Source organism: Mesoplodon bidens (assembly GCF_964165515.1).
Source record: "Mesoplodon bidens genome assembly, chromosome: 19".
NCBI classification, from domain to species: Eukaryota; Metazoa; Chordata; class Mammalia; order Artiodactyla; family Ziphiidae; genus Mesoplodon; species Mesoplodon bidens.
The window spans coordinates 12,243,412-12,257,547 of record NC_138179.1 but is presented as its reverse complement, the minus strand read 5'-3'; the positions used below and the strand labels follow the sequence as shown (position 1 = coordinate 12,257,547).

The window sequence follows — 14,136 nt, the reverse complement described above, 5'->3', positions numbered from 1 at the left end:
ACCAGTCAACATGAAAAAGGAAGGTAGTTTGGGAAAATAACTTTGGTTCAAAGACCTGGTTAACTACTTATTGAACTCATATCACGTGCCTGATTGATTTCCCTTGAATAGAAAGTAAGGAAAAGAAATAAAGTACACTTTATTAGACTTTGACAAAATTTGGTTTTCTCCTGTATCTTCCTTCATCTCCTTCGTCGAGACTGCAGGGTTATTAGGCTTAAACTGTGATGGCTACATAAGATTACAAGTCTTTGCTGAGAAGACCACATATGATCAAGAATGTCTTAGAACATCATTTCCTTCTTAGCTGCAATCCATTCACCTTCCTACTGAAAGGGAGAAAGGTGTGTGTGCATGTGTGTGTGGGGTGGGGGGACTGGGTGACGGACACAAATCTCAGCCTCATCGTCAGGTGACAGGCCCGTAGGGATGTTCTAAATTATTTAGCAAAGCCAGGAATGGTGTGTCTTCATTGAACCGCACAGCCAACAGGACTCCTGATTTAATGAAATAAAACTATAAAACAATATGTTTCCTATTCCCTTTTGCAGAGGCCAAAAGGATTTAAAACAATCTTTAAATAATACTCCTCATAGATCCCATGGTTGGACAAACCCAGACCTCCCTCTTTAAGAACGAGCAGACAGAGGAAAGTCACCTGACACGTGGAAAGATCCAGTAGTCCAGGAAGATCTTTTTCAAGATCAGAACAAACAGTCACTTGTAAAGCAGACCCCATACAGCAGGATAAAAACATTTTTTTAAGTCTCAAATTGAAATTCAAGGAGGCACCCACCAAATTTCATCTTTCAAATAAGGAATGATTACAGAATTTGAAAACCCCATGGAGATAGTGAATAACTAAGCGGGTTTAGATCAGAGGTAAAATATATTGGTGAAAATAACTTCTGGAAACAGCATACATTCTACATTTAAAAGAGAGGTAACGTTTTCATAAAGTAATTCTGTACTGTTTCTCTACCTGATTCCATTTCCACATAAAAACAAGGCTTATGAAAATCAGTAAGAAAATACATTTCATGTCATAACATTTAAGTAGTGACTAGGATTGGTAATAAAGGTCACGCAGAATGCAGAGTCCTACACTTTAAAACAACATGCCTTTGTATTCTATTGGAACCTCTGATCCTCCTTATAGAAAATCGTACTTTTGTATAAAACATGAGATTGGCAGAAAATTTCAGTAATTCACGGACTCCCTAAAGCCCCAGAGGTTCTAGTGATCAGTCTGGTGACCCACTCGTGGTCTATGAACACCAGGTTAAGAATCCTTTATTCAGAGAGAAGCAGAGAACACTTACGTTGTATAGAGGGATAGTCTTCATCACTTTGTACTGCTTAGTGGGATCCATTTTATACAGGTGACGGTCAGTAACAAAAATTGCTCGATCTTCCACCTTACTAAAGCGATTCACCTGTAAGAACACAAAATAATAAACCATAATATCTCATCAAGAATGAAATCAAATCATCTGTCAGGAAAACATCTAGGAGCAGAGGTGGCTGGCTGTGGAGTCAGATTCTGCAATAGATGTGCACCACCTATGACCACTGTCTGGATGCAACAGAGATGGAAAAGGAGTGTTTCCAGATTTGTGGAATTTTACAATGTAAATTTCACAAGTTTACCATCTAACAGGGAAAACAAGAAAAACACAGAAGAATTAAAGAACTAAAAACACGTAACCCAGACACTATAATCAAAGTGAAAAGGCAACCCACAGAATAGGAGAAAATTTTGTAAATCATATATCTGAAGAGGAACTTTTACCTAGAATATATAAAGAATAGAATATACGTTGTATCTAGAGTATATAACTCAATAATAAAAAGACCCCCCCAAATTTTAAATGGGTACAGAATTTGAAGAGACATTTCTCCAGAGAAGACATACAAATGGCTGTAAAAAACATGAAAAGATGCTTGACATCATTAGCCATCAGGAAAATGTAAATCAGAACCACAGTGAGATACTACCTCACACCCACTAGGATGACAATAATAAAAAAGACAGTAACAAATGTTGGCCAGGATGTGGAGAAACTGGAACCCTCACTACTGGTCGGGGTCCAAAATAATGAAGTTGCTTTAGAAAATAGTCTGGCAGCTCCTTAAATGGTTAAACATAGAATTGCCATATGACTGAGACATTCCACTCCTAAGTATATACACAGGGGAAGTGAAAACATATCCACACAAAATCTTGTGCCTGAATGTTCACAGCAGCCTTAATCATAATAGCTAAAAGGTAGAAACAACCTCAATATCTATCAACTGATGAATGAATAAATAAAATGTGATGTATCCATACAATGGAATATAATTTGGTAATAAAAAGAATAAAGTACTGATATATGCTATAACATGGATGAACCCTGAAAACATGCCAAGTAAAAGAAGAGTGTCACAAAGGACCATATGTTGTATGATTCCATTTATATGAAATGTCCAGAATAAGCAAATCTATAGAAACAGAGCATAGGTTAGTGGTTTCACAGGGCTGGAGGAGATGGGAGGTTTGGGGGGAAGACAGCTAAGGGGTGTGGGGTTTCTTTTTGGGTTAATGAAAATGTTTAGCAATTGGTTGTAGTGACGAATATATAGCTCTAAACACACTAAAACTGTATACTTTAAAATGGTGAATTGTATGTTAAGTGAATCATATCTCAATAAAGCTGTTAAAAAAAAAGCTATTTGAAACAACTAATTCTGTCCCTTTCCTAATGCACTAGGCAGGTATATTTCAGATTAAATTCCCTAAAACATGTTTATGAATCTACATTAAATCTACTTATGTTAAGTGAAATAAGTCAGAGAGAGACAAATACTGTATGATATCACTTATATGCGGAATCTAAAAAATACAACAAATTAGTGAAGATAACAAAAAAGAAGCAGACTCACAGATATAGAGAACAAACTAGTGGTTACCAGTGGGAGAGGGGAGGGGTAGTTTAAGGGTAGGGGATTAAGAGGTACAAACTATTAGGTATAAGATAAGCTACAAGGATATAATGTACAACGTGGGGAATATAGCCAATATTTTGTAATAACTATAAATGGAGTATAACCTTTATAATTGTGAATCACTACACTGTACAGCTGTAACATACAAAATAAAAAAGATTAAATATTCAAAAACAGTGCCTTCCTACTGCATATAGCATAAATAATTTCGTTATTATTACTCTCCATAAAAAGAATGCACCATATGAGAAGGCAGTAAGTGCCCACACAGGAAGGATTCAGCGTAAGCTAAATAGACATCTGATGTGGGTGCGGTGGAAGGGGAAGGGCTTTAAATAGGAAGTCTAAGGATCTCCAAGGTACCCTGACACTCAGATTCTACGATTCCTTTATCTGACTTACAAGTTTTCCTATCTGCCACTATTCTACTTATTTGACTTTACATATTTCTTCAAGGGCTCTGGCTCCTTTCTGACAGGTTTCCTCATGTCATGCTCTCTCTTAAATGTTTATGATTTTCTACTCCCTCCTTTTTCTCTTTATCCATGTATATGTCAAGATAATGCTCAATTTCTCATTCTATTATAAAACCTCTTCAATTCCTCTAGTAAAAAATGATCACTTTTTTCTATTTAAAAAATTTTTTTAATTAAAACATTTAAAAAATTATTTATTTATTTATTTATTTATTATTTTTTGTGGTACGTGGGCCTCTCACTGTTGTGGCCTCTCCCGTTGCGGAGCACAGGCTCCAGACGCACAGGCTCAGCGGCCATGGCTCACGGGCCCAGCCGCTCCGCGGCATGTGGGATCCTTCCGGACCGGGGCACGAACCCGCCCTCTCTGCATCGGCAGGCGTACTCTCAACCACTGCGCCACCAGGGAAGCCCTAAAAAATTATTTATTTTTAAAATTGAAGTATAGTTGATTTACAATGTTGTGTTAATTTCAGGTGTACAGCAAAGTGATTCAGTTATACATATGTGTATCTATTATTTTTCAGATTCTTTTTATTTATTTATTTATTTTAGCCATGCCGTGCTGCATGAGAGATCTTAGTTCCCTGACCAGGAATCGAACGTGTGCCCCCTGCAATGGAAGCGTGGAATCTTAACCACTGCACTGTTAGGGAAGCTCCTCAGATTCTTTTCCCCTATAGGTAATTACAAAATATTGAGTACAGTTCCTTGTGCTATACAGTAGGTCCTTGTTGGTTATCTACTTTATATATAGTAGTGTGTATATGTTAATCCCAACCGCCTAATTTATCCTTCCCACCCCGTTCCTCTTTGGTAACCGTAAGTTTGTTATCTATGTCTGTGGTTATATTTCTGGTTTGTAAATAAGTTCATTTGTATCTTTTTTTGGTTTTTACATTCTATATATAACTGATATCATACGTCATTTACCGTTCTCTGTCTGGCTTATTTCACTTAGTATGATAATCTCTAGGTCCATTCATGTTGTCACAAATGACATTATTTCACTCTTTTTTTCATGGCTTTTTTCTGAACTTCTACAACACAGTTGTAGAATCAATATATAGGATATATGCAGAATTAAGAATGAAACAAAAAACTGACCCTGAAACCAAAAAGCACAGGTTTTACTTTTAAAGCAGGATACCTGAGAATAGGAGAAACTATTAGTCTAAGTGCCTGTCACTGTTGTGGCCTCTCCCGTTGCGGAGCACAGGCTCCGGACGCGCAGGCTCAGCTGCTCTGTGGCATGTGGGATCTTCCCGGACCAGGGCACGAACCCGTGTCCCCTGCATCGGCAGGCAGACTCTCAACCACTGCGCCACCAGGGAAGCCCCAGTCTAAGTACTTTTGCTAAAGGAAAACACTGGCTACATCATTACTCTTTGCTTGGAGAAAATGATAGGGAGGAAGGTTGGCCGATGCTTTAAAACCAAGACAATTCAGTTACATCTATCCTTAGTCTCTTAGAAAGCAGCAGTTCTCACTTAATAATTGGAATGTTTTAATAATTTTAAGGACAGCTGACTTGTAACTTTTAGACCATGGATGCTTGTCATGAAAAATATACTTGCTAAAATAGCTGTGTGGAACGCTGTGTTTAAACTTATAGTTGAAGCTATGTTTAGCAAGAGGTTGATTTTACTTATTAATCTTGTGATAATAAATCTACTGACTATATCCTCATTAATCGAGCTCTAATTAACTGAGCCAATATCAAAGGTTATAGATTGTCTTAAAATTGGAAGTCTATCCAAAAGCTGCTTTCCTTATAAAATAGCTACAATAAGTTATCAAAATAGTCATAAATAAGACTAACAAATTCACTTCAAAACAAAGTAAAAATCTCACATACAACTGTAGGATTTCTTTTTTTTTTTTTTTAAATGAGGGTTAAGAAACAGCTAAACTAATTTGTGGTAAAAGAAATCGGAACAGTGGTTGCCTTTGGTAGTGGTGGGGCTTGGCTGGGAAGGGAGCTGAGGGAGCTCTCTCCAGTGATGGAAATGTTCTGTATCTTGATGGGGTTGTGATTTACACAGGCGTGTGCACTAGTCAAAGCTCAGTGAACTGTATACTTGAGATCTGTGCATTTACCTGTACATAAATTATACCGCAATACAAACATGCATGAACAGAACAAGAACAATGTAGAATCTCAGATATCCAGGGCAGGTTTTTATTTATTGTCTTACTATTTCATGAACAGTACTCCTGTGTTCCAGCCTGCCTAGAAGCTCCTTGAGGGTAATGACCATATGGTGCCTACTTTCTTGTACCTCACAGCCCCCCAGTACATAAGTGGGCAACGTGTAGGACTTAATACATCCTTGCTGACCAGTGGGTTTTGGGAGCACTGTTTTTTTTTTAAAGCTTGCTTTTACTTTCTTTTTAAAAATTATTTATTTATTTATGGCTGCATTAGGTCTTCGTTGCTGCGTGTGGGCTTTCTCTAGTTGCGGTGAACGGGGGCTACTCTTCATTGTGGTGCGTGGGTTTCTCACTGCGGTGGCTTCTCTTGTTGCGGAGCATGGGCTCTAGGTGTGCAGGCTTCAGCAGTTGTGTCTCACGGGTTCAGTAGTTGTGGCTCACGGGTTCAGCAGTTGTGGCTCACGGGTTCAGCAGTTGTGGCTCACAGGCTCTAGAGTGCAGGCTCAGTAGTTGTGGCACACGGGCTTAACTGCTCCGTGGCATGTGGGATCTTCCCAGACCAGGGCTCAAACCCGTGTCCCCTGCATTAGCGGGCAGATTCTTAACCACTGCACCACCAGAGAAGTCAACAGGCTTTGAGAGCACTTTTAATCCCACAGGATAATTTCAAGAAGTCTTCTTCCCTACATGAGCCAATCAGTGTTGACGACAGGAACTGTCTGGCTGGAAAAGATGGAAGACGGCTGCAGCACACTGCGGAGGACGCATTATGTAAGAAAAGCATTTCCCCAGTGGCAAGTGGAAGCACAGTGGCTCAACAGCTTCAGTCTCCACTGCCCAGTTGGGTCGTGGAAAAACTTCATGTCTTCACTGAAGAAAGAGCAACCACGGACTTCTCATTTTTTTACTTCTGAGGCTGGCAGCCATTTTATTAGTCAGCTGTCTCTGTCGTGAAAAGCTCCCTAACATGGCATGTACTATATAAGCACACAGATTACTGTTTTGTTATTTTTTATTCTCCTTGTTGAAATTATTGAGATTTACTTGTACGTTTTCTTTTCTCTCATAAAGTATCTTTTCCATGCATTAATTAAATTTTTCCCTTCAGAGTCTAAGTCCCTGGAGGGCAAGACTTTTACGACCAGCCATCACTACAAGACTCTGCACATAGAGTGCCAACAGACCAGAGGAGCTGTCCTCAGTGGTTCCGAGTCTGTATTTGCAACGCTGTGTTGCTTGGTAGTAGCTACCCTTCTGAGATTTCTTTTATTTATTTTTATTTAAAAACTTTTTTTTTTTTGGCTGCCCTGTGTGACTTGTGGGATTTTAGTTCCCTGACCAGGGATTGAACCCAGACCCTCAGCAGTGAGAGCACGGAGTCCTAACCACTGGACCGCCAGGGAAGTCCCTAAAATCTCTTTTAGACTCACAATTTCATTGAGAAACGTGTCTTTTTATTACCAGAAATCTAAAGATGGGATTGAGCTTATTTTTTCTACATTTTGAAATCCAGCACCCGACTCCTATTAATTGAAAAAAAATTATACCGGTAAGCATTTACTCAAGTTAAGTAATTTGATAATTTTTTTCCCCAAAATTTACAGTGTGCATTTTCAAGCACTTTAAAAACTGCTGATGACATACAAAGGAATGACATGAAGTCCTCTGTTACAATAGGAGTCTGAGACTGATAGATGGGAGTTGAGATAGATAAGAAACTAAAAAGTGAAAGTAATTTCATAGAAAGAAAAACATAATATAAATAAATATAAATATAATTTCACATAAAGAAAACAAAACTGGATAATGGGTTTGGGAGAAAATGTACATGTGTGATGCTCCAGAGTGCTACTTTGTTAGAGAGTCAGAGAATGCCCACATTTGCAGGTACCTCTTTTCCTAACAGACAGAATTAACCACAGGATATTTTTGTAAATAAGTAGTTAACAACTTGCTGATTAGGACGGTTCAATTTTAGATTTGGGTAATATTTAAATCAAGATACCAAGCACTAAAAATTTCTGAATGACTACCATGTCATGTGTCTCAGTGACTGAAAGGAAAAGGGAAGCAAAAGAAAACAAAAGAAAACAATGAAAGAACCCACTAAGAACCTTCCCCTTAGTAGACTAGAAAGTATAGTTGTGATACAGTTAACTAAATTAGGATAGGTAGGGTAGGATATAGTGGAATATATTGCTATAGGTAGGATACAGCAAACTAAATTTCAAGTTTTAGTTTGAATTTTATTGCCTTCTCCCCTTTGCCTCGTAGTTTTAGAAATCAGTCCATTTTCTAAACATTCCTTTACACAGAGCATATTTTCCAGTCTTCAACTTGACAAAAATGGTATCTGTAACTAAGAGAAAAACCGAGTCTATGTGGTAAAGTAATAACCTGTCTTGGTAGTAATTATTTACTTCACATAGCAACGGTTTCTGCCATAAAAGAACTGGCACTTGTCATAAGAGTTGAAACAAGGTGGTTGCAGAGCTTCTACATCAGCATTTTTCTAAGTTCATATTCAATGGAACATTGGTTTGTGAAAACCCTCTGGGAGAACACTAGTCATTTGTATCCATCTTAGAGTATGGAAAACAGAGAACATCTAAAATGGAATCTGAATAACAAGTAAAAGTAGGGCTCCTCATCTTTTGTGAAATCACATTGAGAAATATATGAGTGTGTTGCAAAAGAAAATGAAAAAAACAAAACTTGTTGCATAATTTCACAAGGTCACACAAGATTCAAAAAAACAACAGGCATGGTGGTAAAGTGGAGGGTATAGCCCTTCTTAGGATGTGTCCATGCGTTAATCTGGAAACCAACAAAACAAAAACCTAAAAGCAGCAGTTACACTGAAGCACTGTTTAGAAACATTTCATTCTTTTTAATGTAGAAATGTAATTTCTAAAGAGGACAGGTCATAAGACTTTACCTTGAGGTTTAGCAACTCAAATCATCCTTAAAGCATGAATCAAATGAGTGGGAAGGACATTGATGTAACGAAGGACTTTTCCTTCGAGTTGCATAATTCAGCTCAATCAAAACGGCAAAGACAAATGTCTTACGTACACATGTGAATTTGTAAATTCAGACTTACTTAAAGTAGTTCTGGCATAGGGACACAATTTTTGTTCCCCTTAAATTCATAATGTAAAAGAAAAACTAGATCACAGACTCAGTGTTAGATAAGATCTCATCTGATGTCTTCTATTACCCAAGCTAAAACCTTCAACCAGAGAAAAATCCCTATCGCTTGCTCTTGCCTGAACACTTCCAGGGATCTGTCTGTAGGTTTCATCAACTTCTCAGGGGGCCAGAGATAAAGTTTCCCTGGAGTCAGACCAGGAGAGGACACATTATGGGTGCAACTAACTACTTACACAGGTCTCCCACCTTAAAGGACATTTTATAATTGTAGTTAATGGAAAGTGGCTGTTTCTAAAAGAACCAAAGCATAAAGAAGAGGGCTTTAGTAAAATCATATCGTTTCCCTCGGTACATCCTTGGGGATTGAAAAGTTTCTAAAGATGACATTATCTAAGCTATAATGTGAAGAAATACACTGTATTATTTTGCATGGAACTTAGAAATACAGAAGCATGACTAAAAAGTTTTCAGTTTTTATGCAGTAGGACCCAGGGAGAGACAGGCTGTCAGACATCAAATTGTTATCACTAGAAGGACAGAATCAGAGATGCCAGGCTTTTCTATAGCAGATGATGTAATTCTCAAAACCATCCAACTCTCTCTGATCAGTTGTTCTGATGACTAATTTGACTTCCCAGATATCTTGATACTAGAAAGGAAGGTATCCTAGATAGTAGATAAATTCACTAAATGAATTCACTAAAATGGTACATTCCTTTGTCAAATTCAAAAACTGGCATCATGGCTTATACTGTTTTGTGTGGGTGTGTGAATCTGGTTAGCAAAAGTCATTTCTTGGTTGTCTGATCAGCTCTAGGTATACTTATAAAATAGAGTTTCTGGATCTAGGAGTTCAGAATTAGACTCTACACTTTGGTAACCAGCCCAAGCTACTGCCAGCAAGCTTTTCTTGGAGACGTGTATTTCATTCTAAGTTTAAAACAAGCTGCTCTCTCTTTTGTTAAAAAGTCTGTATTGTATTGAGTTGATCTTTTTTCCATAGAATATTTGAACACCAATACCCATTAAATAATAATTCCCCATTACTCCCTCCCCCCAGCCCCTGGTAACCACCATTCTACTTTCTGTTTCTATTAATTTGACTGTTCTAGATATTTCATGGAAGTGGAATCACACAAGGTTTGATTTTTTGTGTCTTATCACTTAGACAATATCTTCAAGGTTCATCCACATTGTAGCATGTATTTCATTCCTTTTTTTTTTTTATGGCTGAACAGTATTCCACTGAATGGACACACATATTCTTTATCCATTCTTCTGTTGATGGACATTTGGGTTATTTCCACCTTTAACTACTGTGAAGAATGCTGCTATGAACACTGCAGTTCAGTCAATTATCTTTTAAAGAGATTTAAACGATAATAAAAATTGTAGGTATTTACCCATGTAGCTACCATTTCCCTTGCTCTTCATTCTTTGGGGGTATGTCCACATTTCCTTCTGCCTGAAGGACTCCCTTTAACATTTCTTATGAGTGCATATCTTCAGACATGCCTAAAAAAGTCTTCATTTCACTTTGGTTTCTGAAAGATACCCTTTGCTAGATACAGAATTCTAGGTTGACAGGTTTTTTTTTTTCCTTTCAGTAAAAAAAGTTTTAAAGTTGGTGCTCCACTGTCTTCTCACTTGCAGTTTCTGACAAAAATTCTGATGCATCCTCATCTTTTTCCTCTGTCTCTTTTCTCTTTATCACTGGTTTTAAGCAGTTTTGTCATGTTGTGCCTTGGTATAGTTTTCTTCATGTTTGTGTTTGATGTCTGTTGATGAGTTTATAGTTTTCATCAAATCTGAAAAAATTTCAGCCATTATTTTTTCAAATATTAAAATATTTTCCCTCCTCTTCTCTCTTACAGAGACTCCACATGCACTTATATTAGGCCACCTGAAGTTGGCTCATGGCATCCTAATATTCTGTTCTTTCGAGGAAGCATCTCCTTCCGCCCCCCCAACCCTGTGTATTTCATTCTGCCGTGGAAGCATGGAGTCTTAACCACTGGACCACCAGGTAAGTCCATGTATTTCATTCGGAGTCTTAACCACTGGACCACCAGGTAAGTCCATATATTTCATTCTGGGTAGTTTTATTGCTATATCTTCAAGTTTACTCTTCTTCTGCATATGTCTAAACTGTTAATTCCATCAAGTGTATTTTTTTAAACCTCAGACACTATATTTTTCATTTCTATTCATAAAATAATCCATATTTTATTAAAACAATTGTTTTAATGACCTTGTTTGTTAATTCTATAATCTGTGTCAGTTCTGGATCAGTTTGATTGATTTTTCTTCTCGTTTTAGGTTATAGTTTCCTGCTGTTTTGCATGCCTGGTAATTTTTGATTGGATGCCATGCACTCTGAATTTTGTCTTTTGAGTGCTGGATATTTTGTATTCCTGTAAATATTTGAGTGCTTTGTTCTGGGACACTGTTAGATTACTTGGAAACAGTTTGGTTCTTCTGGTGATTTGCTGGGTGGGATTAGGGCAGTGTTTAGTTGGGGCTAATTATACCCCACCACTGAGGCCAAGATTCTTGTCAGGATTCTACCCAATGTCCCATGAATCATGAGGTTTCTCCAGTCTGGCTGTGGGGACAGGCACTGCTTGCAACCCTGTGTGAGCACTGGGCATTGTTACCTCTAATTCTTTGGGTGGTTCTTTCCAAAGCCTTGGGTGGTTTCCTCACATACATGTGCTGAACTACTCAGCTGAATACCTGAAGTGGACCCTCTGAAGATCTCTGGAGTTCTCTCTGTGCAGTCTCTCTGCTCTGGTACTCTGCGCTGCAAACTCTGGCTATCTTAGTATCTCCCAGCTCGCAGCTCTGTCTTTCCAGTTAGGGAGCCTACCGAGCTCTGCTTTGGCTGCCCCCTGCTCATGCCACAGATCAGAATACTCTCCAGGAAGTAAACTGGCTAATTGTAGGGCTCACTTCATTTGTTTCTCATCCTTCAGGGATCACTGTCTTTCCTTGCTGGATGTGCACTGTATTTTTTTTTTTTATTGAAGTATAGCTCATTTACAATGTTGTGTTAATTTCTGCTGTACAGCAAAATGACTCAGTTATACACATATAAACATTCTTTTTTATATTCTTTTCCATTGTGGTTTTATCCCAGGATATTGCATATAGTTCCCTGTGCTCTACAGTAGGACCTTGCTGTTTATCCATTCTATATGTAATAGTTTGCATCTGCTAACCCCAAACTCCCAGTCCGTCCCTCCTGCATGTGCACTGTCTTGAAAACCACAGTTTCACATATTTTGTCCTTTTGCTTTTTTAACCTTTATCCTTTCATTCATTTTAGTAGATACACTGCATTCTATTGTGTTCATACATGATTATTTATTAATCCAATCACATACTGATGCTTACTTATGTTTTTTCACCCAGTTTTTTGACTGCTACAATGTATGAAACTATTCATATATCTGTCTTTGGATATATGTGTAAATATATTGCAGGATAAATCCTGAGTTATGGAATTCCTAGATAAAGTGGTCTGTGTATTTCATTTTATTTATTTTTTAAAATTTATTTATTTATTTATTTATTTATGGCTGCACTGGGTCTTCATTGCTGCGCGCGGGCTTTCTCTAGTTGCGGCAAGCGGGGGTTACTCTTCGTTATGGTATGTGGGATTCTCATTGTGGTGGCTTCTCTTGCTGTGGACCTCGGGCTTTAGACATGCAGGCTTCAGTAGTTGTGGCTCACAGGTTTAGCTGCGCCGTGGCATGTGGGATATTCCCAGACCAGGGCTCAAACCCGTGTCCCCTGCATTGGCAGGCAGATTCTTAACCACCGTGCCACCAGGGAAGTCCTGGTCTGTGTATTTAAAATTTTGATAAGTACTGCCAAATAGTCCATTCAAAAGGACTGTGTCTTATACTCCTACCAATAGCATTTCCCTAAACCCTTGAGAATACTGGTTGTTATCAACACTTTAAAGTTTGCTAAATTTATAGTTGAAAAATAATATTTCACTATTTTGATCTGAATAATACTGCAATTATGCACTTTTTGAAGATGTGATACAAAACAGCTCTAAAATCACCTAAATCTGGACCTTTGTTATAAGTAATTCTTTGATAATTTTCTTAATTCCTCCTTTGGAATATTGGCATATTTATGTCAATATCATTTCTGGGGTCAATCTAGGCAATATTTTTCTTAAATTCACCCATTTCATTGGTATTTTTAAATTTATTGGCATAATTTTTCAAAATGCTCTTTTACAATCATCTCAATTTTCCCTCTATTTTTTGAAAACAAGTGTTTTAAGGTTTTAAACACCAACTATATCCCTTTCCTTCCATTTTCCAGCTTCCATATTTCCACTTGCTCAACTGCTCTCATCCCCAGGAAAAAAATAGTCCTCATGTGTCCTGCTTCAGATAAGCAAATATAGTCATAGCACATAATTCCCCTCCACCCCACTTCCAAGTCTCACTATGTCCTTCTCCCTTTTCCAAATTACGTTTTCTCCCCATTCCCTGTTTTTTAAAAAAATCATAATAAAACATGTATAAGAAGTACTGAATGACCGTTAAATACAAGCCAGACCAGTATGCTATAGACAAAGTGCTATGAAAGATACATGCAGTAAAATACAAATCCCTGACCTCAAGGAGATTCCCCTTCTCCTGTCTTAAAAAGAAATGGCTACCAAAAATATTCACTTCCCTAATTAGTCTTTATAGCCTAACCCCAAACTTGTAGTCACTTAGCCATTCCATCAGTGCCTCACCATATACACAGGTAGAGCTCACTGATGATGCAGCCAGTTACGTACCTATTGTTCTGTTTTACTGGGGTCATAGCTAAGTCAGTTTCACCTGAAATCAGTCTTTTCTTTCCAAGGAGGTCTGTTTCAAGCTTGCCTTACCTTTCGGACATGACAGGAAAAGAGGACGTTCATGTATTTGTCCTTCCGTTTCAGTTCATTCGCAACGGGGACGAAGGTGCCTGAGGTCTGAGGTGTATCTGGCTTCTGAAAGAAAAAGGAAACATGATAAAATGAGTATGCTTAACATTTTATTATTTTTTTAATTAATTAATTTATTTTTGGCTGCGTTGAGTCTTTGTTGCTGTGCACAGGCTTTTCTCTAGTTGCGGTGAGCAGGGGCTACTCTTGGTTGCAGTGCACAGGCTTCTCATTGCAGTGGCTTCTCTTGTTGTGGAGCATGGGCTCTAGGCACACGGGCTTCAGTAGTTGTGGCACGCGGGCTCAGTAGTTGTGGCTCGTGGGCTCTAGAGCGCAGGTTCAGTAGTTGTGGCGCACGGGCTTAGTTGCTCCGCGGCATGTGGGATCTTCCCAGACCAGGGATTGAACCCGTGTCCCCTG

At 38.2% G+C, this 14,136-nt stretch overlaps 1 protein-coding gene across 4 annotated transcripts in view; it reads right to left on the bottom strand.

The window, feature by feature from the left end:
• MYO1D (myosin ID) overlaps window positions 1-14,136 on the bottom strand; it is a 347,920-nt gene that overhangs the window by 139,422 nt on the left and 194,362 nt on the right. For all 4 annotated transcript variants that reach the window (XM_081218208.1, XM_081218209.1, XM_081218210.1 and 1 more), the window contains exons 19-20: window positions 13,678-13,782; window positions 1,323-1,436 (exon numbers count right to left, since the gene is read on the bottom strand). In XM_081218208.1, the coding sequence (XP_081074334.1) occupies window positions 1,323-1,436; window positions 13,678-13,782 (219 nt within the window). The remainder of the gene's footprint in view (window positions 1-1,322; window positions 1,437-13,677; window positions 13,783-14,136) is intronic.